The sequence below is a fragment of the Mytilus galloprovincialis genome, chromosome 7 (assembly GCF_965363235.1).
Source record: "Mytilus galloprovincialis chromosome 7, xbMytGall1.hap1.1, whole genome shotgun sequence".
NCBI classification, from domain to species: Eukaryota; Metazoa; Mollusca; class Bivalvia; order Mytilida; family Mytilidae; genus Mytilus; species Mytilus galloprovincialis.
Genome location: NC_134844.1, coordinates 48,524,587 through 48,552,571, shown reverse-complemented (window position 1 = coordinate 48,552,571; position 27,985 = coordinate 48,524,587). Strand labels below are relative to the sequence as shown.

General features: G+C 30.8%; 1 protein-coding gene across 1 annotated transcript; it reads left to right on the top strand.

The window, feature by feature from the left end:
- The first annotated feature begins 2 nt into the window (after nucleotides 1-2).
- Nucleotides 3-26,377, top strand: LOC143083155 (uncharacterized). Its single transcript, XM_076259387.1, has 9 exons — nucleotides 3-122; nucleotides 5,946-6,116; nucleotides 6,578-6,690; nucleotides 11,705-11,861; nucleotides 14,488-14,607; nucleotides 15,429-15,608; nucleotides 20,545-20,847; nucleotides 22,201-22,279; nucleotides 23,847-26,377. The coding sequence occupies exons 1-9, from the start codon at nucleotides 38-40 to the stop codon at nucleotides 24,199-24,201; spliced, it is 1,563 nt and encodes a 520-aa protein (XP_076115502.1). The 5' UTR covers nucleotides 3-37; the 3' UTR covers nucleotides 24,202-26,377.
- The last annotated feature ends 1,608 nt before the right edge of the window (nucleotides 26,378-27,985 follow it).

Sequence of the window (27,985 nt, the reverse complement as noted above, 5' to 3'; positions counted from 1 at the left end):
AAAAAGATAAACACATAAATGTAGGGACATATTAGATATGGGAAAACAAATTTCCTATGATTTTTTTTACATGTTTTATATAAACACCGTTTTGTTAAATGTAGTGTTTATCAATTCGAGAGGTAAGTTAACATATATATCTTTTGTTTTAAAGCTGTGTTAATATATCATTTCATCCTATCTTTACGTCTCTGTTAAGTATATTCACAACTTTTATAAACTTACCATAAAAAATTTAAGCTTGACATACTTTGAAGATACTGCTAAATATTGAAAACAGTCAGTTGTCAACTATATTCCTCAGACCAAGTGACGAATTTAAGCCAGCATATAGGACACCTTAACGTCTGTAGTACTAAGAAAATTACATACTGCATATCAAGAGATTAAGCGTTAAAAATGCATGCCATAGCAAAATGTAAAAGAAATCAAAAGTAAAAACCAAAGGTATGATGTATGATAAAACAGCAAAGGCAAAAAGCAAACAACAGCCACTAGATTGCAGAAGCGTGAAACTGATGCTATGTCATAACATAACTATGTAAGAACCACATATAAAAATCAATGATAAAAAGTCGCTGTTGTAGTAAACAAGTTTAATTCCAATTCAAACTAATAACACGTTAAAATGATCATATTTTTACAAACCAAAGAATGTCCAATTCCTATAGTAGGAACTCATAATCTAAAATGAACAACATTTAAGCACCAGTAAAGTTTGACTCAAAGAAGTATATTTTTAGTAAAAACTACATTCAATTGTAAGATTTCTATATATTTTGTCGTCAAACAACAGTAGATATTAGAAATGTGTTAAATTTTACTTGTATGGTGTAAACGTGTGACAAATGAATTATTTTTATATTGTTAAAGCATTTGCTATTTAGAAAATAATCAATCAATCAATGTGTAGCAAACGTCAATCTTATTATGTATTCGTTAGTCTTGAACAGTATGGTATTGATAATTAACAAGCATGAGAAATAATATATACAACTATCATTTTTTAAGCTTTAATTATTTTTATTTCACTACAAATCAACATAAAATATATTCTAACATTACTTATCCATATATATATATAAAATATGAAATAAAAATAAAAATAATTAAAGCTTAAAAAATGATAGCTGTATATATATATTCTTTAACGTTAACATCTACGCATTTGACATTTCAAATACACACATAATCATAACTATCACACTACAATCAATTCAAAAAATTCACTTCCTCATACACAATTAATCAATAGTTTTTCAATGGACGGTGGGCGATGAAAATTGTTTTTGCGGTGTGAGGAAAATTCTTCGTTTCATCTCTTCTTTCAATGAAAACCGACATATAAGAATATATTTTTATTTTTTTGTTTTTTAGAGAGAAGTAATCAACTGATTGATTTTACTAATAATCATGAATTTACTTCTCGAATGTCTTTACTTTCTTTAACTCTTCAATTAGAAATAAAATATGTATCTTGAATCATGCCAAAAACAACGAAGGTGTGTGTGTATCATTAAGAAGCGAAAAAAATGTCGAGAAAATACATGACGGACATATTTACCTGTAACGTCACTTTTGTAGTGTTGATCCAGTCGTGTGATGGACAGTTCGTGGTTCTGTTGTGCTTTTTTTTGTGTGCTGTCTTAGATTTTATGTGTGTTTTTTTTTTATTCTGTGGTAAGCATGTCGAAATGTTCTATCGCATTATTTATTGGTGTATTTTTCTGCCCTGACTGTTTTTGCATTATTCGTACTGAATTCCTGTCATGTAATGTTGTCGTTTTAATGTTATATTTAACATTGCGATAAAAGCGCGAGGTTTAGCTAGCCACAAAACTAGGTTCAACACAACATTTTATTTTCTTAAAATGACCTTTACTCAGTCATTAAATGACAATTGTTATCTTATAGTTCGTTTCTGTGTGTGTGTTGCATTATCGTTTGTATTTTGTTGCACTTCAGATTTTTTGTTGTTTCGTTGTTTTTCTCTTATAGTTAATGTGTTTCCCTCGGTTTTAGTTTGTAACCCGGATTTGTTTTGTCTCAATCGATGTATGACTTTCGAACAGCGGTATACTACTGTTGTCTCTATTTTAGTTTCTCTCCATTTTGACCTTCTTTCATCGATTAAGGAAAATGATTGTTCCTGGTCGAAAGAAATATACATTTTTGACAATAACATCTGAGTAGTGACGCATCCTGTTCGTTGTACGTAAGGTTTATTACGAGTGAGAATTTGATATCGCTTGATATTAACTCGGGTGATTTAGTTTTAGTATAGCACAAGCCAGTCTAAATCAAATAAAGACAGTGGAAACATGTATCAAACAATCCTATTCTCAGGAGGTATTAAACCTATTACTTTTATGGTAAACATTCTCTGCGTGTTCAAAATGAATTCCGCGGCTCGGAGAGGGCTTAATCGTTTTAACAGGTGTTTTGCTCCCTCGTGTGTCCAAGAAGAGGAAATGTTCCGTGGAGGAAGTATTATGATGTGTGTAGCTATTTCCACACAGGTGATTTTAAGTGTTTCAAGAAGGTTAAAAATAAGTCCAATTGGTGAAGTTTAAATAAACTCATCATGCATCATAGATACAAGGATCGGAATTTTATATTTGCGCCAGACGCGCGTTTCGTCTACAAAGCTTTTTAACTTAGCATATTATTAAATACATTTCAATGTTGTTTACACTGTTGTTTTGATTTATACACGTAATGTTCATTAAAATGTATCCCTACAACTAAACTATGCCCGGTACATGTATGTATCACAGTGCAGAATTATAACGAACGTTTCTTCTTTTTTTCTGAGTTTCATGACTAAATGTATTCAGCAATGGACTTTCCGTGATACAAAAAGTGACCATGTGTCAGACCATATACAGGATATAAAAAAAGCTGTGAGACTATTTAAAACTACGTTCATGGAAAATATAAATGTGAAGTATATTTGTCTTCATCAAATGTTAATAAAAACTTCAAAAAGGCCCACACGAAGGCAAGCGAACATGTATCACTCCGCGGTGGTAATATTTTAAAAGATATGTATTGGTTCTTTTAAACAATTTTTTGAATTTCTTTGACACAACTGAACCGACATAACTAACACCATATAGATCAAAACTATACAGGCGGTTATTATTTGTAAAACATAGTTTTATCGTAATTCACTTGTTTTTTTTTTCTTTTATATTTTGTGATTCAGACTATAACACAAAGTTGACTGCTGTATCCCTATTTTACCTACTATATCTGTCTGTTTTTTTCACGCATCGTTGTCTATATAATGGAATTTGATGCGACTGTCATACAAGTGAGAGGTTTAGCTACCTATAAAACCAGGTTTAATCCATCATTTTCTAAAATGAAAATGCCTATGCTTATACCAAGTTAGGAATGTGACAGTTGTTATCCTATCGATTGATGTGTTTTATCTTTTGATTTGTCGTTTGATTAGGGACTTTCCGTTTTGTATTTTCCTCTGAGTTTAGTATTTTTGTGATTTTACTTTAAGCAACGGACTTTTTTTGTGCTATTAGCAGCTTGCTTGATTTCTGCGTACCGGACTAATGAAGACATTTTAGCAACGAACTAATTATTTGTAATCTATTATGTACCAATAAACTGCACCGATTGTAAACATAACAAAGTTTGATGTGGCATAAAATGGATAAACAATGTGAAGCTGGTGATAGAATTGTATCCTGATTTTTTTCTCACTTTAACTTAAAAACTGTTGTTTTGGTTTATGCACGTAATGTTCATTAAAATGTATCCCTACAACTAAACTATGCCCGGTACATGTATGTATCACAGCGCATAATTATAACGAACTTTTCTTCTTTTTTTCTGAGTTTCATGACTAAATGTATTCAGCAATGGACTTTCCGTGATACAAAAAGTGACCATGTGTCAGACCATGTACAGGATATAAAACAAGTTGTGATACTATTTAAAACTACGTTCATGGAAAATATAAATGTGAAGTATATTTGTCTTCATCAAATGTTAATAAAAACTTCAAAAAGGCCTACACAAGGCAAGAAAACCTGTATCAATCCGCGGTGGTAATATTTTAAAAGATATGTATTGGTTCTTTTAAACGATTTTTTTAATTTCTTTGACACCACTGAACTGACATAACTAACACCATATAGATAAAAATTATACAGGCGGTTGTTATTTGTAAAACATAGTTTTATCGTAATTCACTTGGCTTTTCTTTTTTTTTATTTAGTGATTAAGATTATAACACAAAGTTGACTGCTGTATCCCTACTTGACCTACTATGTCTGTCTGTTTTTTTCAAGCATCATTGTCAATATAATGGAATTTGATGCTACTGTCATACAAGTGAGAGGTTTAGCTACCTATAAAACCAGGTTCAATCCATCATTTCCTAAAATGAAAATGCCTATGCCTATACCAAGTCAGGAATATAACAGTTGTTATCCAATCGATTGATGTGTTTTATCTTTTGATTTTGTCGTTTGATTAGTGACTTTCCGTTTTGTATTTTCTTCGGAGTTTAGTTTTTTTGTGATTTACTTGAAGCAACGGACTTTTTTTGTGGTAATAGCAGCTTGCTTGATTTCTGCGTACTGGACTAATGAAGACATTTTAGCAAGAACGCATTATTTTTAATCTAGTATGTACCAACAAACTGCACCGATTGTAAATATAACAAAGTTTGATGTGGCATAAAATGGATAAACAATGTGAAGCTGGTGATAGAATTGTATCCTGATTATTTATTACTTTAACTCAAAACTTTAACTTCACAATAATTTTCAACCAACAGGGTCCGTATGTTCGTTCATGGTGTTTGATTAGCAACAGTAAATAACTTTATAGAAACTTAAAGATTAGAAATTGTCAATGGTACAAATGTACTTTAAATTGAGATGACTTCAAAAAGGATTTAGGCGATACCTTTTTGTAATTTGTATTAAAATTCAGTTGGTAGTTATCAGAGTGAAGGCTTGATATCTTAGCGTCCGATTATTTGTAAGGGTTATTTATCTTATCCGTGAACAATCGGTTTGCAGTATTTATAAAACTATAGACCGAATGTAAAAGTTTGATGTGAAACAGTAAAGTATCACTACACAATTGAAGAATATCGAAACTTTTAGCCGTATTGAAAAATCGGTATCTGTTTTGTTCCGTTTTGTCAAAATAAGCATAAAACATCGCAAATGTATAATAGGCTATACATCAATAATCGAACAGCATTCAAATCCGTTTTCCTACAATCTTAAATTTGAATCTTGGATACGTATGTACGAACCAATTATTCAATTGTTCAATTATTGGACAGAAAAGTGAAAAATGGATTCAAAATTTTGTGTAATAATTTGTCGAACAAAAATCATTCATAAACAGATAAAACGATGATAACATTTGTTAAATCTATAACTGGTGATTTTAATTGTTTCAAGAAGGTTAAAAATAAGTCCAATTGGTGAAGTTTAAATTAACTAATCATACCTAGGCAAATAATCAGTACACATTTACGGTTTACAGATTGTGACAGGTGATTGTCTGTCTCTGTCTCTTTATATCTATTTTGATATTTACACCAGGTTGTTATACCATCATCGGTCTCATATGTCCTCGCGATGATTTAGTAGATAGCGTCTTAGTCTAGTTAGTTATTTTAATGTTTCTTTTTGAATATTGGATACACTTTTAGTATCAAATCAAATATGAGAATTTCAGTCAAATGATTGTTCATACATCAAATTGTGTAATCTAAAGCATAGATATTTAATTTCGTTTCAAGTAATAGTAGTTAAACTTAATACGAAAACATATTATCTGAACATTCTTGCTTCTGTTGCTTACTATTTATTTGTTAAAAAATAAAGTTGTTTATTTGATAAACAAGCAATGTATTGAAGAAATAAAATCATATATTGATTTCTACGATTTTGTTTCAGCTGAGATACAAACTGGATACTTCAAAAGTGGTAATTATACATGGAAAGAAGCCAGAAATAGCTGTAAACTGATTGGGTTATTCGATAAAATAAAGGTTTCTGAAAATGATAACAGACAATATGGATGGGTAGATGCGTCTGTAGAATACACACCTTGGGTTGAATATAAAAGTAAGTATCACCAAGAAACGTTTTAGACAAATCTGTGGTGTGTATTTTGATAATATTATAGCTGAATCAATTGGGGAGGGATTGTTCAGCACGTCTTCATCTTTGCTTAAGTAAACGATTATTGAGTAGTAATTTTTCTTAACGAAAGGAAAGGACCAAAATTATGAAAAATGCAAAAGTTTTGAAATCCGTTTTTTCTTTGCCAGAGTACTTTAAGAAATAATACACAGATCAAATCGTGATGACTCAATTTAAAATGTCAAAAAAACAAGAAAAAAACATACAAATGAAACCTGATCGGGACAATAACATGCATAAACATATAAGTTTGAAACGCAATGAACGTATTCCATTTTCAAATTGATGCATTATAAGGTCATGGGGAAATGCAGAGTTTATACCTGAACATGGAAATACTATTTGTTTTGTATATTGTATATTTTTACTCGTTTTTACTTTAGAATGCTTCCGTGTTAAACAAGAGTACAGAGAGAAGAATAAAGTTGTAAAATATGGAAATCAGTTGCAGGAATGTTTGCAATTTTGTAAAGACTATACCTATATCGGATTACAGGTAGATTTATTCAGTTAAGTAAATATATATAAACATGCTAAACAGCGATATTATATCTGAATGATCTAATTAATTATGTTCATTTCGGACTTTTTTTTCTATGACATATATTTGCAGTTGAAAACTTTTATCTGACATTTACTATACTGTACGACAAACAGTTAAAAAATACCAAAAAGTAATGTACAGTAATTCACAAGAAAAAAAATCATAAATGTTTGAGATAGTATGAAAACGCAAAGAAGTTTTAAAAAGATTAAACACAGAATTACAAAAAAAAAAATAACTAAAATAGTACCTTTCCAATAAAAATGTTCACAAGTTGTTATAATGGAAAGGAAAGAAAGTAATTTATCAATTCCTGAAACCAGACCACTGCACGCACATAAAATAAACATGTTTGCGCCTGTCTAAATCAGGAGTTTCTGGCTTTTGTTAGTCTTGTGTGTTTTTCTAATTTTAGTTCATTTATATGCAACTGAGTTTATTGTGACGTTCATTTTCACTGAACTAGTACACATTTTTGTTTAGGAGCCAGTTGAAGCACGTTTCCGGGTGTGGGATTTTCTCGCTGTGTTGAAGACCATTTGGTGGCCTTCGGCTGTGTTCTGCACTTTGTTCGGGTTGTTGTCTGTTTGACACATTCCAAATTTCCATTCTCAATTTTATGGATATTCAGGAAATAAAATATTCAGGACTTCATTTTATCTTAAATGAAACTTTCATTAGACCTTAAACGGAACTATAACATTAAGTTAAAAGTGATATACAAAGATAAGATATGTCGAAGAATGAACCGTAGTGTTACTGTAAAACCGCAGAAAAGTCTCATTTAGTAATTGCATATACAAATACGAGGAAATAAGAATCTGACTGTGGAAATATTGGTTTAATAACTTCTATGTCAACAACAACTTCCCATCGTAGAGTTCTGATGGGAACCTATAAGTAGGAGCTATTTTGTTTTAGATATTTCCTACTTTCAAGTATGTTTTTTTTTGACTGAACCCAATTTGGTGGTAATACATCTTATACATGTTATAAAGTCTATCAGAATTGTTTTTCAAGGAAATCCGCTCAAGCCCATGCTATAAGGGCTGTCTAAAAATTGCAGTGATGTTAGAGTTTTCTGCTCCTAGTTGAAGGCCTCGTTGTGACTTTACGATGAGGAACAGCAATTCAAGAGCTATTCCTTTGCTTGTTGTTGTGCACGTACTGATTTTGTGTCATGGATAAATACCCAATGTTCTTTGTTTTTCTATTATTTGTCCCTGAATAAAAAATATGAAAAAACAATTAACGATTCGATGATGTTAATTGAGGATATCTTTATCAATTCATGTTTCTTTTTAAAATAAAATTGTGAATGGAAAAGGGGAATGTGTCAAAGAGACAACAAACCGACCATAGAACAGACAACAACAGGAGGTCACCAACAGGTCTTCAATGCAGCGAGAAATTCCCGCACCCAGAGGCGTCCTTCATACCTCTAAACCAATATATATACTAGTTCAGTGATAATGAACGCCATACGTAACTCCAAATTGTACACAGTTTCATATTTGTTTTATTGTTTGTGAATTATATAAGAAAGGAGCAAATATTGGCGTCCAGAATATGAACCAGCATACAATGAATTAAATTATGTAAAACTGATAAATCTGTTCTGCTAAAGATGTCAAACGCTATCCTTATTAATTACCCGAAAAATATAGGGTATTATTTATCAACACTCTAAAACAATATTACTTGGAACTACCAAAAATAAGTAATTCATTTACTGTATTCAAGTAATTGAATTTGTCAAACTTATTGATCATTGATAGTAATTATTAGTAATGTTAAGTAATTTCAAGTAAATGCAAGTAATTTACACTTTTAGTAATTTTTCAAAAATAGCTTACCAAAGTCAAATGAGAACCTAATTCTGATTGGCTGAAAATATTTTTAGTCTCAAACCAAAACCTACTAAGTCTTCTTAATTACTTGAAATATGAAACAATTTTGTACATTTATCGATAGTCAATGTATCAGTTTTAGCACCAATTTTATATTATTAAATTATATGAAAAATGACAAATGATAGCTGTAAGATATTTTGATTTAAAAATGATTTAAGTAATGGCTAGTAATTTATAAAGTAATCATATTTAGTAATTTGAGGTAAAATTAAAAGTATAACCAAGTAATCCAAAGCAATTTTTTAAAGTATTTTAAAGGATTATCCCAAAACAATTGCTAGTTATCCAAACTTATGAAATTTTCAGACTGTGCAACCAACATATGTTGAAACTGTAAACTTAGGAATCATTAATTATCCAAATTTATTAAACTCAATGCAACTAAACGACATTATGAAGTGCCTGAGCCTACAATTTTGTTAAGGAAGAACAATTGATATGTGCAATTCTTTAAAAAATTTACTAAATTCCAGTTATTTCTTTTTACTTAAAACAGGAAGTTATTACTTGATATTTATGTTAATATAAATGAAATCTTTTATCTGTATAACTTGCAGTGTTCATATAAAAGTTTCAAATTTAACTTTTGATCTAGACCTTTTTCAAATTTATCTATATATCCTAACTATTAAGAAACATAATTTTATGATGCCCTTCTATATATTGACAATTTTATCTAAAAAGTGATCAAGCACAATATTTTTTATTCATATATACAGCTTTTAATATTTATTAAAATAATTGTGCAAACTGCCAGCATTCTCATTTATATTTCAAAATATACTTATCATATATTGACAATTGTATTTCCATATCAATCTGATATTTATATCACTAAACCCTCAATTGACAAATTAACTTGTATTCCCATTGCTCCTCTCTGCATACACATATTATTGTGAATACTAAGTTTTTTTGAATGCCAGTGTACTGTTTTTATTCACAACATCAAACACTGTAGACAAAATATATTTATAAATGGCTGTCAAAGCTGTGATGATAAAATCAGTTAAAAAAAATATTCAACTGAAATTACGTTACCAGCAAGGCCCCTTTTATACAAAACCAAACATGCATTATGACGAGAGAGTTATATATGTTCCATAGACACTTGTTTTGAATGTTTGTAAATTGAGTTTAAAGTTTCCATGCAATTAGAAATATAACAGTATGAGTCTGAAAAATAAATAAATATATAATATATATATATAGAGTAAAATTATATAGTAATAATATAAAGTAATTCATCTAATCCTACCTTGTAATGAGATGGAATTTTAGCAAATCATTTACTGCATTTACGTAAAAATGAATTACTAAAAAAAAGTAATTTTTGGAATAGTTTTACTAAATGCAAGCAATCAGTTTTTACTGAAAACTATTTGGTTTACTTAAATGAAGTAAACAAATAAATTAAGTAATTTCAAGTAATTTCTTCAGAATGTTTAGTAAAACTAAGTAAAATCAAGTAATTGCAAGAAATAGTAAGTAAATCTGTAAGTAATATAATTACTCAAAATAAATAAAGAAGATTTACAAAGTATTTATTTTTAGAGTGCATGTTTCCCTAAAACCAGACATTTATGACTTAGTTTAGAATTTTATCTATGACTTGAAGAATGCATTTTTGGTAAATTTTGTGTTTTTATTTGGGTGAACATTTTTAGCACATGATTTTTATTTAATAGATATAGAAAGATGTGGTGCGAGTGTAAATGAGACAACTTTCCATCCAAATAACAATTTATAAAAGTAAACCATTACAGGTCAATGTATGGCCTTCAACACGGAGCCTTGTCTCAACCGAACAAAAAGCTATCAAGGGCCCCAAAATTACTTGTGTAAAACCATTCAAACAGGAAAACCAACGGTCTAATCTATATAAAGAACGAGAAACGAGAAACACGTATAAATTATACATAAACAAACGACAACTACTTCTGATAAAATACTTTAACGATTTTCAGCATGGACTTAGATGTATTGTTTTCCTGCTTCTGGAGTTTATTCCTAAATTCATATTTCACATTAACATGTTTTTATTCTCCATGTGTATTATTTGGCTCATATTCGTTCCAAGATAAAATACTTCGACCTCGGTCGGAAAAAAGTGACAAAATGGACATGAGGAAAAAAATCATTCGTTGTATTAACACTTCCATACTACTCTCTACTTCATAGCTGTCACAGAAGGCAAGGTTTTACAGAATTTTAACTTGACAAAAGCAACACTATACATTCATGTAGTGCCTGACTACCGATCGAGTTCAACAAAAGCTTGTGTTAGATTTTTGTTTCTCGGTTATTGAATGAGAGTTTGTCATATGTATAGATCCTGTTTGTTTGTAAATAAAACTATGAGCTATCCTCTCTCACTTTTAATCCAAGCATAACTTTTGGTTCTTTATATGGTTTAGTTTATATATGATAAACATGAACACCAAATTTCTTTTTGTTTTATGCATTTTATTTATTTATTTATTTGTTTATTTTTTCTTTCTTTTATTTATTGACGTTTACAACCTTTTTTTGACTGAGGATCTTTTTTAATTGTCCGTTTAAGACAGTATTTTGAAACTCTGGTTTTCCTTATAACGATGCTATGCAGCTATTCCTAATTAGGTATACAGATTTTATTTTTTCAAAACTAATGTTCAGAAAGTAGAAATTAGGCAGATCATCACTGAGTACTGGTCCTTTTTTAAAATTACCAATCCTAATGTTTTTAATTTTTTTTATCTTTCAGATCACCGATCACGTCTTACACCGTTTAGTCAATTCATACATTTCATAAATTTTCAATACTTGGCGAAATTGAAAGGGGAAATATACATGTTATCTCAATGAATACCATAAAAACATATTAGAATATAGCAGTCAACCAAAAATTAAATAAAATATTGATGAAAATTATAAGTATTTGCATTCCATGCGGTATATACACAAGTAAAAGCTATACAAATTTGCATTAAAGGATTTATTCACTTAGCTTAGAGAAAATATAAGAAAATGTAGCTTACTTATTTTCCACGTATTTTATTTATAAACACCAGCAAGCCAACTGTGTCTGTTTGAGTGCGAATGAAACAGACATTATGAAAGCTGTATCAAAATGCCCACAGAGAACAACAGAACCGTGCAAGAAAGACACATTCTTATACTGTGCAAATGTCAAGACTAGTTCTGATGGTTTCATTATCTACAAATCAGGTAAATGGTACAAACAAATATATACAGCTTTTTTATATGAGTCATTTTTCTGTTATTCAAGACTGTAGTTGAACATGAGTGTGCTTATGACGTAAGATTGCACACTCGTCTATGAATACCCTATATTTTTGTATTCGTCAGTAGTTTTTGTTACAATCTTTAATTTATAAGTGTCTTGATTAAAGGATAACATTATGAAAAAGTGACGATAAAAATATTTCTGAGCATATACTCAACTTTTTATTTTATGAAAAATATATGAGCCGAAATGTCTGTGCCAAACACACGTTGACAGGCTCAGATAGACTTCTGTTTCATACAGTAATCAAAACCAGAAATAGAAATATCTTTGAACAATTATCGGCTTGAAAGGGTTAGAATCGCTCGCATGAATTAAACATAATTTGATTTATCTTGATCGCATTTACTCCACTTTAACAGCCACGCGTGTTAAATAGCCATCAACCCACATATGGCGTTCTAAACGGGGAGTTATATACATGTATGATCGGTTCACCTTAACATGGTTGACATGTGCATTGTGACTTATCGTGAAATGGTAAACGCATGTGGGCCATTTCACAGATTTTTGTAAAATATTGTAAACATCAAGGAACGTTGAATGTGATTCTTCATTTAAACTGTTATACAGTATATCTATTTGCTTAAATAGTAATTTTATATATCCTTGACAGCAATAACTGTGCGTACGTTCGTCCATCCGTTCGTTCGTCGGTCCGTCCATCCGTCCGTGTGTCCCGCTTCAGGTTAAAGTTGTTTGGTTAAGGTAGTTTTTGATGAAGTTGAAGTCCAACCAAAACTCCAAATTAGTACATATGTTTCCTATGATGTGATCTTTCTAATTCAAATGCCACATTAGATTTTTGACCGCAATTCCAGGGTCCCCTGAACATAGAAAATAATACTGCGAGTGGGGTATCCGTGTACTGTGGACACATTCTAGTTAAAAGACTGCTATAAAAGAGGGACTAAAGATACCAAAGGGACAGTCAAACTCATCAATCGAAAATCAACCGACAACGCCAAGGCTAAAAATGAAAAAAGACAAACAATAGAACACATGACACAACATAGAAAACTAAAGAATAAACAACACGAACCCCACCAAAAACTAGGGGTGATATCAGGTGCTCCGGAAGGGTAAGCAGATCCTGCTCCACATGAATTGATAGTACATAAATAACGGAACTGAAAAAGTAAAAAAAAATATTGGTCTGGGTGATTGATTTTGAAATATAAGCCATTAAAAATTTGGCGGGAAATGATTCTCTCTAAATTTTTCATACAGTTATAATAGTTGGCATTGTTTTTCTTTCAAAACAATGAAAAAATAACAAGGATTTTATTAGACTTCCTTGTATGGCTTTTGAACCTATATGTAATTAAATTATACAAAGAAACGTAGGGCTTAGTTGGCAAATATTTTAATTGCAATACATGGATAAAACCAGATGATTCTAAATATCTGACAAAAAAATAAAAAAACAAGAGATGCTAGTATCCTAAATGTCCATAACTTTCATTTAGACCTGACCATGTTTAAATCGTATGCAAACTTTAACCATAAAAATGTTCACACACTTTTCCTTGCAGCAATGAAGACATTTAATATTTATCAAAATACAATATTTTTGTGAAACTTTAAAAAAAAAACCACATAGGGTGTGTTGTCCTCCTTTAAATAAAAAAAAATCTATAGGTAATCATCGGAATAAACTAAAAGCACATCTACGCAATGTACAATGGTTGTTACACTGAAAAAAACCAACTCTCTTTTGGTCCTATTTATCGGTTTTAATTCCAATTTAAAATGATGGCAATGAGTAAATTCCCTCAAAATAGTCAATTATTGTATTAGTAGGAGTGATTTGTGATAAGCAGCCTTGGATATACATGACCTCGTGCAAAGACGAACTATACTTTCAGAAGTTGCATGACAATAAGGTTAAACTGGATATAGCATTCATGTATTATACTAGAAAATAAGCATAAATCATTGCTAGTATTATAACCGAAGACGATATTTAAAAACATTACTACAATGTTAAATTTAAATTGTAAGATATTCTTATCCCACAAAGTCGTTTACAGGGTAAGCGTGGAAATTGGTTGTTACCAAAATAAATCATACCTCGTTCCACTATTTAAATCATCACACAGGGATGTTTGAATGAAAGGAATTTCGGGAGCATATGATCAAAGAAGAGTCAGCAGTCTGTAATTTTGGTTGTATTTCATAGGCAAATGGTCTCTTGATGGGAAAGGTCATTGTAATTACTTAAAACGGTTTCTGTTGATGAGCTGGGTTTCAAGTGCATGATTGAAATAAAATTTATACAGATAAAAGACATTGGAAAATTACAAAAATGTTAATTAATTTAAACAATCTCATTCAAATCAGCTGTTAGTTTTCACTACAGTACAGAAGTGCAGAGATTTTTGAATGACAATTCGAGTGTCGCATTACAGATGTATATTTTGTAAAGTATTTAGTGTCAATGTCATGTTTTTGTTGTTGTAAGGAAAAGTTTCTAATTTTATTAAAAATGGAGGGGAAAATGTATTTAAATGACTTCATTTCACTCAATCTTCTATTCATATCCAGGTTATATCAATGAACAGTTTGGGATAGGAAATTGTTTGGGAGTGTCTAGTATTGACGGACGAAGCAAATACTTTCAGGCTTACCAATGCAGTTACACTTTCTATTCGTTCTGTACAAAAGGTAAGGATATTTAGATACAATCATATTTCGTAACATTCACAGAAATTATAAATTCAATGGAAAAATCAACAGCCTTTTCAGTTTGTGGGTGTGTTTTCCATGAAAGAATGTATTTGATATTTATTTTAATTACTCTGATTTTTCTTGTTTACAATGAGAATTTGAGTTTCTGTCATTATTTCAATTTTTGTAGTGCAACCAACAGACTGAATATATGACTTAGAAACAGACACAATATAAAAAAAAAACGTTATCTTACAGTCTGATTTTAGAAATGTAACTTACGACATATTTGTCTGTTTTTATATTGTTTAAGATTAAGATTCAATGGTAACTGCTGTTAACCTATTTTTGATATTGTTACGTATTACGTCTGTTCGTTTTGTTTACACATTGTTGTCAATATAATTGCATTTCTGAAACTATCATACAAGTGAGAGGTTAAGCTAGCTATAAAACCAGTTATAATACAACATTTTCTACATTAGGAAATGCCTGTACCAAGTCAGGAATTTGATAGTTGTTTTCTATTCGTTTGATTTGTTTGAGCTCTGGATTTTGCCACTTGATAAGGGATTTTGAATGTTCCTTGGAGTTCGGTATGTACTTTATTTTTACTTATTGTAGCTTGAAAATCTCTGTAGCAAAATAAGTACGTTTAATCCTTGATAGAGACCTTTTGGGTCGTTTTGATTCTGTGAAATTATTTTCACTTTTGAGATTTTCCTCTACTAACATCCAGAATACACAGTGTGTACATAATTTACATACATATGTTTCGTGTATTTTGATCAATCCTATTTTTTTTGTAATTTTTCAAGATTCAGCAACATTTTACATTCAAGCCTTCAACAGGAGTTGGATAAGTTCTACTGAAAAATGTATGAAGGATGATAATTATAATCTCATTTCATATAACGCTTACAAAAAGTTGGAAAGAACGGATATTGGATATTTCTGGCTAGCGAATATACGGAGACCAATAATCCAAAAGGGTGAAGGTATGACGTCTGTTTATGAAAATTTATAGTATTATTTTATAGATTTTATCATTTTGCTGCTCCTTCAGATATGAGTATGACACTTTCGGAAGCTGTAAATATGTTATTTATAAAGTTCACTTTATTTCTGTTTTTTCTGTTCCCATAAAGTTTGGAAGATGTGTTATGATTGTCAATGAGATAACAAACACCCGAGACCAAAATGACGTATATGTCTTTGTAGATGTTACATGCAATAACTACATGTCAACTTAATGCCCTAATCAATGAACAAAACACATACCACATTTAATGATACCAAATGGCAAAAAAAAACCCAAATCAAATGAGTGAATCCACGGCCTTATTTGTTGAATAATTACAAACCAAAAATGATGTGAATAAACAACCGACAAACATTGAATTACATGATCTTGATTTTAGATAGGCACGCATTTCTCAATTTTATCTATCGATCAACGTGTTTAGCTTATTCAAATTATGAGATTTTCAGAGCTTATGATGCATACTCCTTATGTTTCCAAGTAAAATTCAAAGACTCGACTGTAAACTATAATTGAGAATGGAAAAAGGGAAGAGTTTGTTTCGATCTTTATTATAGAAAAAGTCAGAAATTTCAACGGAAATATACAGGTTTTCTGTCTAGGTTAGATTTTTTTTTGCATCCTCATTAATGTGTCCTGAGTAGACTTTATGCATTTTTGGCGTATTTAAGTATTAGTATGATATCTTGGAAGTGAAAGATTATCATATAATCAGAAATTGCCTCTCCCAAGTTGTTATTTCAGATTCTCACGTGGAAAAAAACTAAATAATAACAAGACTCTTTTTCGTTTTTTTTTTATGACGTCGATGAATTTGGTCACTTAATGTGTTTTGCATTGTTTTCGAATCGTTCGCTCAGCTCATGTTGGTAGTCTGTATAGTTCTTATTCAATATGGGATATCAATTCCTGATGATTACGGTGTATGTGTTTATAAAGCTCATAAAGAAAGAAACGATCCACGTAAACTTATTTGTATTTTGAATATCTTATATTATGTTCCTATATATTTATGATTTTTTATGTTATTTTATCCTGTCGATATCATATACCTGTATTTTGGCATAGCGCATGTTTATGCTTTATTCATGCTGTTTTCGACGCCGGGACTCTTATATTTCAGTACTTTGTGTCCATTGTCTTTATGTTTGTTTTGTGTTGTTCATCCTGCCGATCTGATAAGTCAAGCAATTGTAAATGATTTTTACAGTATTTTCTTGAGTTGTGCTATAACAATTCTGCTCAAGATAAAAACATGAGTTGATTGCCAAAACAAAACTTTTCGAAACCCGCCACATTCTGTATGTGCCTGTTCAAAGTCAGTACATGTACCTGTAATTCGGTGGTTAAGATAAGCTTAACCTATCAGATGGATAAAAAAAATACATCTAACAAAAACCTGAATGGGTAGTTATACATCCCTTCTTCAAGAAGATAATACGAATATATCTGAGAGAAATCGTTGTTTCTGACAGCTAGTTAAAGCAAATAACAACTTATAAAATATACCTTCCATCTGAGACAAAAATATCAATCAATTCACATCCAACATCGATTGACTATTTTAAATCTCGGTCTATTTCTGAAATCAATTCTTACATACTTTTGATTTTTTAACCCTGTATGCCAATATTGTCCATGTGAAATTTTAAAATTGTCTGTATATACATTGAACGACAAATATATGTGACGTATAAAATTTTCTGACGTCAGACACGCGAATCAATGAATGTTTTTGTAGATAGATGTTTTGTGTTCTGTTAAATTGTTCCTTTTAAAATTGTTACATGATGATGACTGATGTATCCATATTTTGGCTTTTTTATTTAGTATGCCTGTTTTGTTCACGCATCATTGTAAATATAAAGGAATTTGATAAAACTGTCATCAAAGTGAGAGGTTTAACATTTTCTAAATTTGAGAAGAAGAGTTTGGTCATAAACTGTGATTCATAAAAGTACAAGAACAAAGTCAAGTATGCTCTTAAAGGGGCGTAATTAGTGTCCACATGAATGCCTACAACCTGTCAATAAACTTCATTACCGAAACGTACATACATCTTTTCAACGAGAAAATTTACAGCTTCAATCATCTTATCACACCTCCTTTAGTATAAATTATAGCTCATTAGAGAAAAAAAGGTTTTAAATGAGTTGCAGCTAATATATTTGCATTCAAATTTACCAAACGCACATTTGATTAAATATGGAAGTTTAAAAAAAGGGTATAAAAAGAGTTGAACAAATAAAACTGTCAACAGAATCAAAAGGACCACCAAGAGCACGTTATTTATCTAAAACATCCAAAGAATTTCGTACACTCCAAAAGTAGTTAATTCCTCTATTCGCATATATATTTCATTACGAAAGTTAATGTAAAGTTATTTGACATTAGTTAATGAACAAGCTAAGAGCACTGACAGATTAGTTGTAGAATACTTACGAGAGACTGAAATGAAGCTATATTTTACTTGGTTTTTTTTTGTGTAGTTTAGGAAACAAAAATGTAGTAGTGACCTGCAATTAAATATAAGACGATGAGTGCCAATGAGACAACTCTCAATTTATAAAAGTAAACCATTATAGGTCAAAGTGTGGTCTTCAACACGGAGCCTTGGCTCACACCGAACAACAAGCTATAAAAGGCCCCAAAAATGGCTTGTGTAAAATCATTCACACTAGAAAGCCAATGGTCTAACATATATAAAAAAACGAGAAACACTTATGAACCACATCAACAAACGACAACTACTGAACATCAGATTCCTAACTTAGGGCAGGTGCAAACCATTTCAGAAAAACAACAATAACCTTGAACAAAATCCACCATTTGAAATAATATACACAGGTAAAGGAAAATTGTTTTGTTGTTAGGTATACAGTTTTAATCGAGAAAGGAAATCTTTAACAAAATAAATAACTTTGATGTTCATAGTACGAACAAGTAAAAATTTGTTGTTATACCAAACACGTATCAAATCTGGTATAAAGACTAGATATAACACTGAAAAAGTAAACATTGAATAAAACAAAAAGCATAACAAATAGTATCAACAGGTCAAATTAACAAGAAAGTACGATTTGAGAGTACTCGCAGTTACTGACAGCCAAAAACTATACATAATAAACATATCATGCATCAGAGACTAAAATGCACTAAAACACATCCCAGGGATTTCTCATTTTAACGTCATGGATAGTCAAAGAAGACATGAATTGTGCAATGCCAACAATAAATGTATCGACAGGCAATAGGATGGTTAACCTCTTTATAGATAAACATTAACGTGGTTGTATCTTTATACAAATTAAGTAATGTTTAATTTGCTGATGACGAAATCGATATTACTGCCAATATAAACTATATTCAAAGAACTAGTTACAACATTGTTAAGTACTCGCAGTTACTGACAGCCAAAAACTATACATAATAAACATATCATGCATCAGAGACTAAAATGCACTAAAACACATCCCAGGGATTTCTCATTTTAACGTCATGGATAGTCAAAGAAGACATGAATTGTGCAATGCCAACAGTAAATGTATCGACAGGCAATATGATGGTTTACCTCTTTATAGATAAACATTAACGTGTTTGTATCTTTATACAAATTAAGTAATGTTTAATTTGCTGATGACGAAATCGATATTACTGCCAATATAAACTATATTCAAAGAACTAGTTACAACATTGTTAAGATAACCCTTACTAATAAGTTTACTTAAAGGTTCGATAAGTTTACAGGGGTCACATAGTGATTAATTTTTACAGTTGGCAGAGAGGGCGTCTTTAATGACATGACGACACTGTTTCCATCTATTGTAGATGGAGGCTAATATTTTTGTCCTTTCATAAGAAAAGTTTTGACCAGACGGTCTTCGATGATGTTGAGGTCTTCTGAAATGACATAACCATAGGGAACATATCTAAAACTAGATGTTTCACAGTCTCAAGTGGAAAGAACATTGTTTTCTATATCGACGTGTGATGTAACTGACGTATAATTAAACATCAAATGTCTGCTGTTTTTTTTAATGAGAATACGAAATAATAGGTGGTTCTATATCATCAAAATATGAAGGTATTTGGCTTTGCAAATGTTCACAATAAGTTTTAAGCTGTGATGTGGTTATGATATCTTTGTTTACTATATGACTCTGTGTGCTACGAAGGAGTTAGTAGTTTTTGCATTATTTGTTGTGTTCGTCGTGTCTCAAAATAAAAAAACAAAACAATAGATTTGTTCTGTTATAAATCCTCAGCTTCAAATTATTGGGTGGAAAAGGAGGGAGGGGGGCGTTCCTTCATGATCAAGGTAAATCTAGAAAAGCACTTCGGATAGACCAATGTATAACATCTTATGTATTTTATGTAGTGTTTCTGAAGGAGATTTAGCTATTGTAGCAATTTTAAACAATAGTCTATACACGCATAGAAATAATGAAAGAATGAAGCATTTTAGAATTTGTTCAGTTGATATTTTTCTTGTAAACCGAGACATAATCCGATGTAATCCATGTTCGAACGTTATCAGATACCGATTTAGTTATGGGCAGTTGGCTGATTCCCCTTATGTCGATTGATACATGATAAATGCATATAAGTAAACCTTTTACAGGTACTACTCAAACCATTGGCTTACCAGCGGCCCCTTTATTCAAAATCTTTGCACCTGTGATCAAAATCAATTAAGATCTTAAGAGAAAATATAAACATTTCAGTATAACTTAGTACATTTTAATGTTAGATGTTTTTGTGAAAAGAGCCCCTGGTCTTTGCGCATACATCCGTTATGCATGTTTACATGATTTATAAGAACGATAAGTAAACAAGTATAACTACTGTCGAAAGTCAGGACGTCTTTAATGTAGTTTGTACTTAAATTGCAGATGTAAATCAAACATATTGTATAGCTGTGAAAGTAGCTAAAAAGAATCATGAAGTATCTTGGATTGTCAGGCCATGCATTGAGAGATTTCAAGCATTATGTGATGATACAGATATGACATCTTCCTATGAAATACCAGCTACAAAAGCTGTAACATCTTCCTACGAAACATCATCTACAATAACGGTGACATCTTCCTACGAAACACCATCAATTATAACGATGACATCTTCCTTCGAAACAACATATTCAATAACGCTGAACAATTCTCCTGGGTTTGAGAAAAAAGAAAACAAAACTAATAGTAAGTGTATTGTTAAATAGATATTATGTTCGATAGTCCATTAATACATTTCAACAAAAGTATAGCGTCGATTCGTTTTCCGCCAAAAAATAACTTGCAAGAGTAACTGCTGTACTTTATAAAGGAGGACCAACATATATTCTCTCACATAATCGTTCCATTTCTATTTTAAATGCCATATCTAAAAAACAATTGAGAGACATGTATGTACACAGTTATATAAATTCTTAACTAATAAAAAAGTTTTACATATCTCTCAGTCAGGTTTCAGGCAAGGTCATTCATGTCAAACGGCACCGACTAAACTAATTGATGAATGGTTGAAATATTTAGATAATGGAGAAATAGTTGGTACTGTGTTTTTAGATTTCAGTAAGGCTTTTGACCTTATTAACTATGCGGTACTTTTAGAAAACTTTATTATATCGAAGAACATATGATAGATTGGATAAAATCATATTTGTCTGAAAGACAACAAGATGTTCAATACGCTGACATTAAGTCTGGTAGATCGTTTGTAAAATATAGAGTGCTTCAAGGTTCTATTTGAGGTCCTCTGCTATTTTTAATTTATATAAATGATTTACCATTTCATGTTAAACAATCCGACATGGAATTTTATGCTGATGATTCAACATTGCATTTTGATAATAAAAACATTGAAAAAATAAACAGCATATTGCAAAATGATTTGAATGCTATACAATCATGGTGTAACAATAACAGTATGAAAATTAATGCACAAAAAAACAAAGTGTATGAAATTGGGTTCAAAACAAAAACTTACACAACTACCAGAAGTATGTATTACCGTCAACGAAACATGTATTCAGAATGTCCATTCTTTCAAATTACTTGGAATTGACATTGATGCAAATTTAAGCTGGTAAAATCATGTTGATCGTAAATGTAAAATTATCTCAACTTAAATATATTTTTTGGTATAAAATTAAAGTATATTTGCCTATACACACAACACAACTATTTTGAAATGCATATATTTTACCATATACAGACTATTGTAGTTCAGTTTGGGGAAATTTATTACAAAAAGATTCAGATAGAATCACAAAACTTCAAAAAAGAGTAGCACAATCAATTATAATGTAAAGAATTGTAAATGGACTAAAACCTGATTACTTAGCACTGCTATATTACTGATGTGCAACACCACAACTTACGATCTGTCTCTAGTAATGACCTATTTGTTCCTAGATCAAATACAAATTTTATAAAAATCTTCATTATTCTGCAACCAAGGTATGGAATAATTTACCAATCAAGTATATGTTTACGTTATCAAATAAATGATTAAATCATCCAAATGGGTACATACATTTAGATACTTTTCAGATTTATTACTGATAGCACTGATACTAACAGCTGTTCTAACTTTAGCAGTGATTATTGTGATAATCATTTTATGCAAAAGGTATGTTTTCTGTTAGTTGACTTTGCTTATGAATAAGACTGTTGTCATATTGTCCAATTAAAGTAAGATGACGAAGTTTACCCTATGTTCTATTTTTGTATGTACAGTACTTAAGTTGTACCAAATCATAAGTTTGGTATCTCTGACGAATTTTTTTTTAAACTTTTGCGACCATTGATAGACCGGAAAAAAATTAAAGCCTATATTCAACACACACTAACACCCTATCTTGTCAGCTTCTTTTTAATTGGTTCATTAGTCCCTCAAAAGAGGATCTCAAAATTACCTGAAATTACAAAAAAAGTTGGAAAAACGATGGCACAAGTCATGATGAGGAAACTACGTAAACTGTTGTTTTTTGGTTTTTTTTTTTGTGTCGAAAATTGAGATTACCTGCTAGTATACTTACTTTTGACGTAACGCGGAACAGCCAGTTTTGTGTTTTTATGCGCTTGCGCTAAAAGTAGAAAAATATACTGTCATTATACTGGTTGACAATAATAGGTCTTCATATTAAAATTACTTTTTAATGTATTATGTTCTCAGTTGCCCAGTCTGAATCTTTTCTTTTCTTGTGGTTTTTTTTTTTGTATTCATAAAATGATCAATTAAACTGCAAATTTAAAAAACAATCCTTTTATAATGCAATTCTTTCATGCATGTCATGGTCAATGCTTATTTAAACCTGGGAAGGATATATTTGGCAATATACCGAGCGAAAGCGAGGTGAAAAATGTGGAAAACTATAAAGCCTACCCACGTTTAAATTTACAATGGCATGATAGAATTATTTCGATTTTACATGTTGTAGTAAAATTACGAACTTTTGTAGTTAGAAGCGGACCTATAATACGCGTTCAAAAGTCATCCATTTTGATTTGATGAAGCCAAAATGTTATAGATGATCGACGGTTTCATGATAAACATATTAACTTACTTTTAGAATGATTTTATTTAATTTTCTAGTGAGCAACATCAAAAAACAATGTCCGTTTTGATTTCCGGCTTTGTTTAAAATACTATGGAAGTTGCATTTTCAATTGTTATGTCAATCACGTGTAGCCCATGTTTAATTGTACTTAGTTGTTTCCAAAGCGAAAGAAGAACGGCATACTAGAATGACAAATACAAAAAGAAAAAGAATAATGAACGTGTTTTGTTATCAGTGAGTGTGAACAGATAACGTTATGCACAAAACACTTGTGTCTCCTTTTGTCTTAATGTTGGTTTATCGTTATTCTTTCTCTATTTTACCACCAGAAGGCATCACCACAACACCAACATGTACACATCACGTGCACTGACAAACACGAAAACACACACAAACACACATGTGTACATAAATTAAGTACTACATAACTACTCTAACTATCAGCACGACAATGTTAAATATGCAAATTGGGAGAAGGAAACTTTTGTTCTTTCCTCGCCGGCATTCGAAATCGTGCTATTGGGATATCGATGGGTACCGATAATGTCAGTTAATAGTGTGAATTTATTAAAAAATTTTCATTATAAGTCCTTGGTCTTTCCACTTGCAACTCATCTTCTAAGTTATATTTATTAGACGGACCTCATTGAGATCTGGACACCTACCATTGGTTGTTCCGAGCAATGAAGTAACATACGCTCATGTCAACAAGCCTAAAAAAGAGAAAACACCTGACCATGCTGGCGAACAGACTAGAAACAACCCAGCCGACGATACCTATGATCACATGGAACATCATCGAGTAAGTCAAAATCAGATTCCAACTGAGAGCAATTATGATACCATGCAGTCTGGTGGAAATGAAGAATTGGAAAATGACTATGACGTCACAGGTGGAACAGACAGACCAAGACAAATTGTCGTTGATGATAGTGCAGAATATAGTCATGTACAGGTAGAACATCATGAAATAAAAGATTCACCGGCTTAAGAAAACAAGACTTAAATTAGTGTTTAACTTAGAAATACAAGAAAACTGCGTGTATATAACGTTAGCCAGATAATATAGCAGTAGTATCAAAATTAGTGTTTCTATATAGAGAATTTTATAATACTTTACAGTATAATTGTATGCAATTATCTGTGCTTTGCCTTTTTTTTTTTTATTTATAAGATCATATACATTACAGACTTTTTTATTAAGTTATTTGATTTTGGGAATGTGAGGTTAATTGTTTTAAAAGATGTTTGCAAGATCATGAAGAAGTTCAATTTGTATGACCACATTTTTAACAATGTCACCAATGTATGATTTGGGTTAAAAGGTAATGAAAAGAACTATTTAGCATGAACGTTTGTGTGTGTACGCGAATTTCTCCACTTGTGGCTATAACGACAACAAGTGAAATGTTCATTTTAACCATCCACAAATAAACCTAACATGTTTAAACAAATGAAATATTAAACTCAACATCTGAAATACTTATTTCATCATCTTATTTTTTTGCTGATTTGTAAATAAATACATGTATATATATATATTTTGTTGTCATCCAAGGTGAGTCTTTTGTATGTACAAGTTGTCACTCTTACTCCTTCCGACCGGCATGTAAACCAATAAATACGTAGGTACGTCAGGTCGGAATGTGGACGTCACATTTAAACCCAGTGTAGATCATTGTAGCGAGAATTGCACTACGCTCAATGTACGCCCAAGAACGTTTGCAACACCTCTTTGAGGAGTCGTTCTTTTAAGTGGCGATTTTGCATGACTTTACGCTTGTCCATACATGACCACATTTTCCAGTCACCATTTCCACTGTCAAACTCGGCGACGAACTATTTCAATCTAACTTATTTGATGTATTTTTATAAAAGAATGATACGTTGTATTAGATAAAAGATAAAAGAGAGTCAAAACAATATGAATTTGGAGAAATTATTATTCACAGTGCGGCCTTTAACAATGAGCAAAACCAAACCATATAGTCAGCTAAGAAAGACTCGACTCGAGCAACTGTAAATTAATTTAAACGAACAAAAAAATATCCTGATTAATGACAAAAAAATACGAAAAAAGATATGCCAAACAAACAATTATGTGATGGTACCCAAAGTGCACCTATTTTGACAGTTTGTCCACTTACGTTTCTTTTTTATCAAAACAAAGTTTTCATCTTACGTTTATCTGGTAGATGTATCCTTATTCACTATATAGTCCAACAAATTTAATTTTGAATCCATATTGAAACATAAAAAAATAGGTTTGAACCGACTTCAAACGACCTATGATTCGGTTATAACGAGTACCCAAATTGCACCCATGCCTATATTCACGTCTGTAAAAATCGAATAACTAATGTTTTGTTTTATTTCTTCCAAAAATTAAGAAAAATTTGACAATTGTCCCTGCTTTCTATTAATTTTCAAGAAATGGATGCCTGCAAAATAACGTAATTGCTCGTTTTAAAAAAAAAAAGACTTTTTGTGGAAGTTGCATGATGAAGTTTTCGTTCATTTTTTTTTCTCCAGTTAACACTTCATCTGCTGATATAAACTGTGAACGTTGTGTGAATATATAAATATATTTACCTATTTGAAAGACGTGCATAACGTCAAATTATCCAAAAATACAAATTGTTTAGTCCCTTAGAAAACCTGTAAGGTTTTCGCTGCTATTTATGCTAATAATTGCAATTTGGTTACTGTGACGTTAGAGAATTAAGATAAAATGTGAGAAAAATAGTTCTTATGATATGCTTTAAGAATTAAAAAAAAAAAAACATTTAGTGTTAAAGAAACGCATGGTCGTTATTTATTACTGTATTATACTTATATGTAAATATTAAGAAGAGCTTCAGTCAAATATATATCTGAGATATTGCAAAATTAGTTGTATTTTGATGTATTGTTACATGCATACATAAAATGTTGTCTAATGCTTAGTCCGTTTCTGTATATGTTACATTTTAATGTTGTGTCGTTGTTCTCCTCTTATATTTAATGCGTTTCCCTCAGTTTTAGTTTGTTACCCCAATTTTGTTTTTTGTCCATCGATTTACGAGTTTTGAACAGCGGTGTACTACTGTTGCCTTTATGTATAATATTTGCAAGCAAAATAAGTCTATATTTGATATGTTTTAAAACATTAAATGATGTATACATTTTTTTATGCAAATGTTTTTATATCCTGTTTTCCCTAAAGTATGTGTACCTATTTTCTGAGAACTTTTAAAAGAACTCACCGCTAAAGATAAAACGTTTTGTCAATATCAATTTGAAAACAGAAAACACAATATTTACAGGTGTATTATAGAAGAAACTAATGTTGATTTTTTTATATATATCTAACAGACTAGTTTTTAAAATCCCATATGAAATTAAACTCAATTCAACTGGAGTTTATAGGTATGTTTTACAGTTGAAGCTACTTTTAAGAAAGTAGTACATACTTTAAACAAAATAGTTCCTACGAATAGCTCTAACTTTGTCAAAATGTAAATTTTAAACCAAATGGGTAATTTTGGTAGAAAATGAAACCTGAAAGTCTTGGGATCACTGTAGAACCCTTGATGAACATTTGGTATAAATGAATACATGTATAAAATTATAATAGGAACTTAGAACATACTCACCCCTTCTCGTCCAATGAAAAGTCAGTTTTTTGCCTTCTAATTTTCATAGTACATGGTTTTCCATGCACTATGAAATGCTATACATGAATGACTTTTCATTGTCAGTTAATTTTGAAAGTGAACTCTTAATAACTGCACTAATGAAGTGTACATCCACCTGAGGCATTTTCCTTGGAAAACAGCCTACTGATTAAAGATGAAAGAGCAAACATTAAAACAAATTATTTTGAATTTTGCAAATTTTCATAAATTTTCTAATGGTAAACATAATATAGAATAAACAAAAACAATGGGAGTAAGGATGTAGGTAAAATAATATTAATTTGTTATAAACCGTGCATTTGAGGGATTTTTTTTCTTTCAAGAAAACAATTTCAGACTGCTGATATATAAAGCAAAGGATTTTTTTAAGGAGAAACTCAATACATATTAAGTTATCAATAAAAGAGTAAACATTTAACGTTGAATGGTCTGAATTTAAATGCTTATACGGAGATTTATAATTATAAAAAAAAAAATTTGAAAAAGGGGATTTACATTGTGTGGCTTTTTTAAAATAAAAAAAATCTCAAACTTTATTAGTATTAAATTTTACCTGAAGCAGAAGAAACACAATTTATCCATTCGGTCCTCACAAACTATGTCAGTGCTATTTCATTCCATCCATTGAATTGATTACCTATCTTTTACATTTGGTTCATTATAAAATGTGAACTCTTTTCAAGGTTTGGATATTACAATGGGAAAGGCTAATTTTGTAAGGTCACTCGAAAGTGTGAATATGTTCTAAATTGGTCAGACAATACTTGGTCATGTTTTATGAAGATTTAAGCCCTCGGCTTCGCCTTGGGCTTAAATCTTCATAAAACATGACCAAGTATTGTCTAACCTATAAATATTTGCCCTATTGATCTGATATATCTGTTTTTATACTACCCATATTTGGAGCTCCGATATCATGAAAACACATTTAAAACACATTTAAAACACGTGCGCGTCTGCGTTTCTGTAAACAAATCTATCTTCACTAAAAAAAACAAGAGGCTCTTGATTATTTCGGGTTTTCAATTTATATAAATGGATCTTCGATTCTGTCATATCTTCTTCAAAAGCAAAATCAAGAGAGGACACACTGAAATG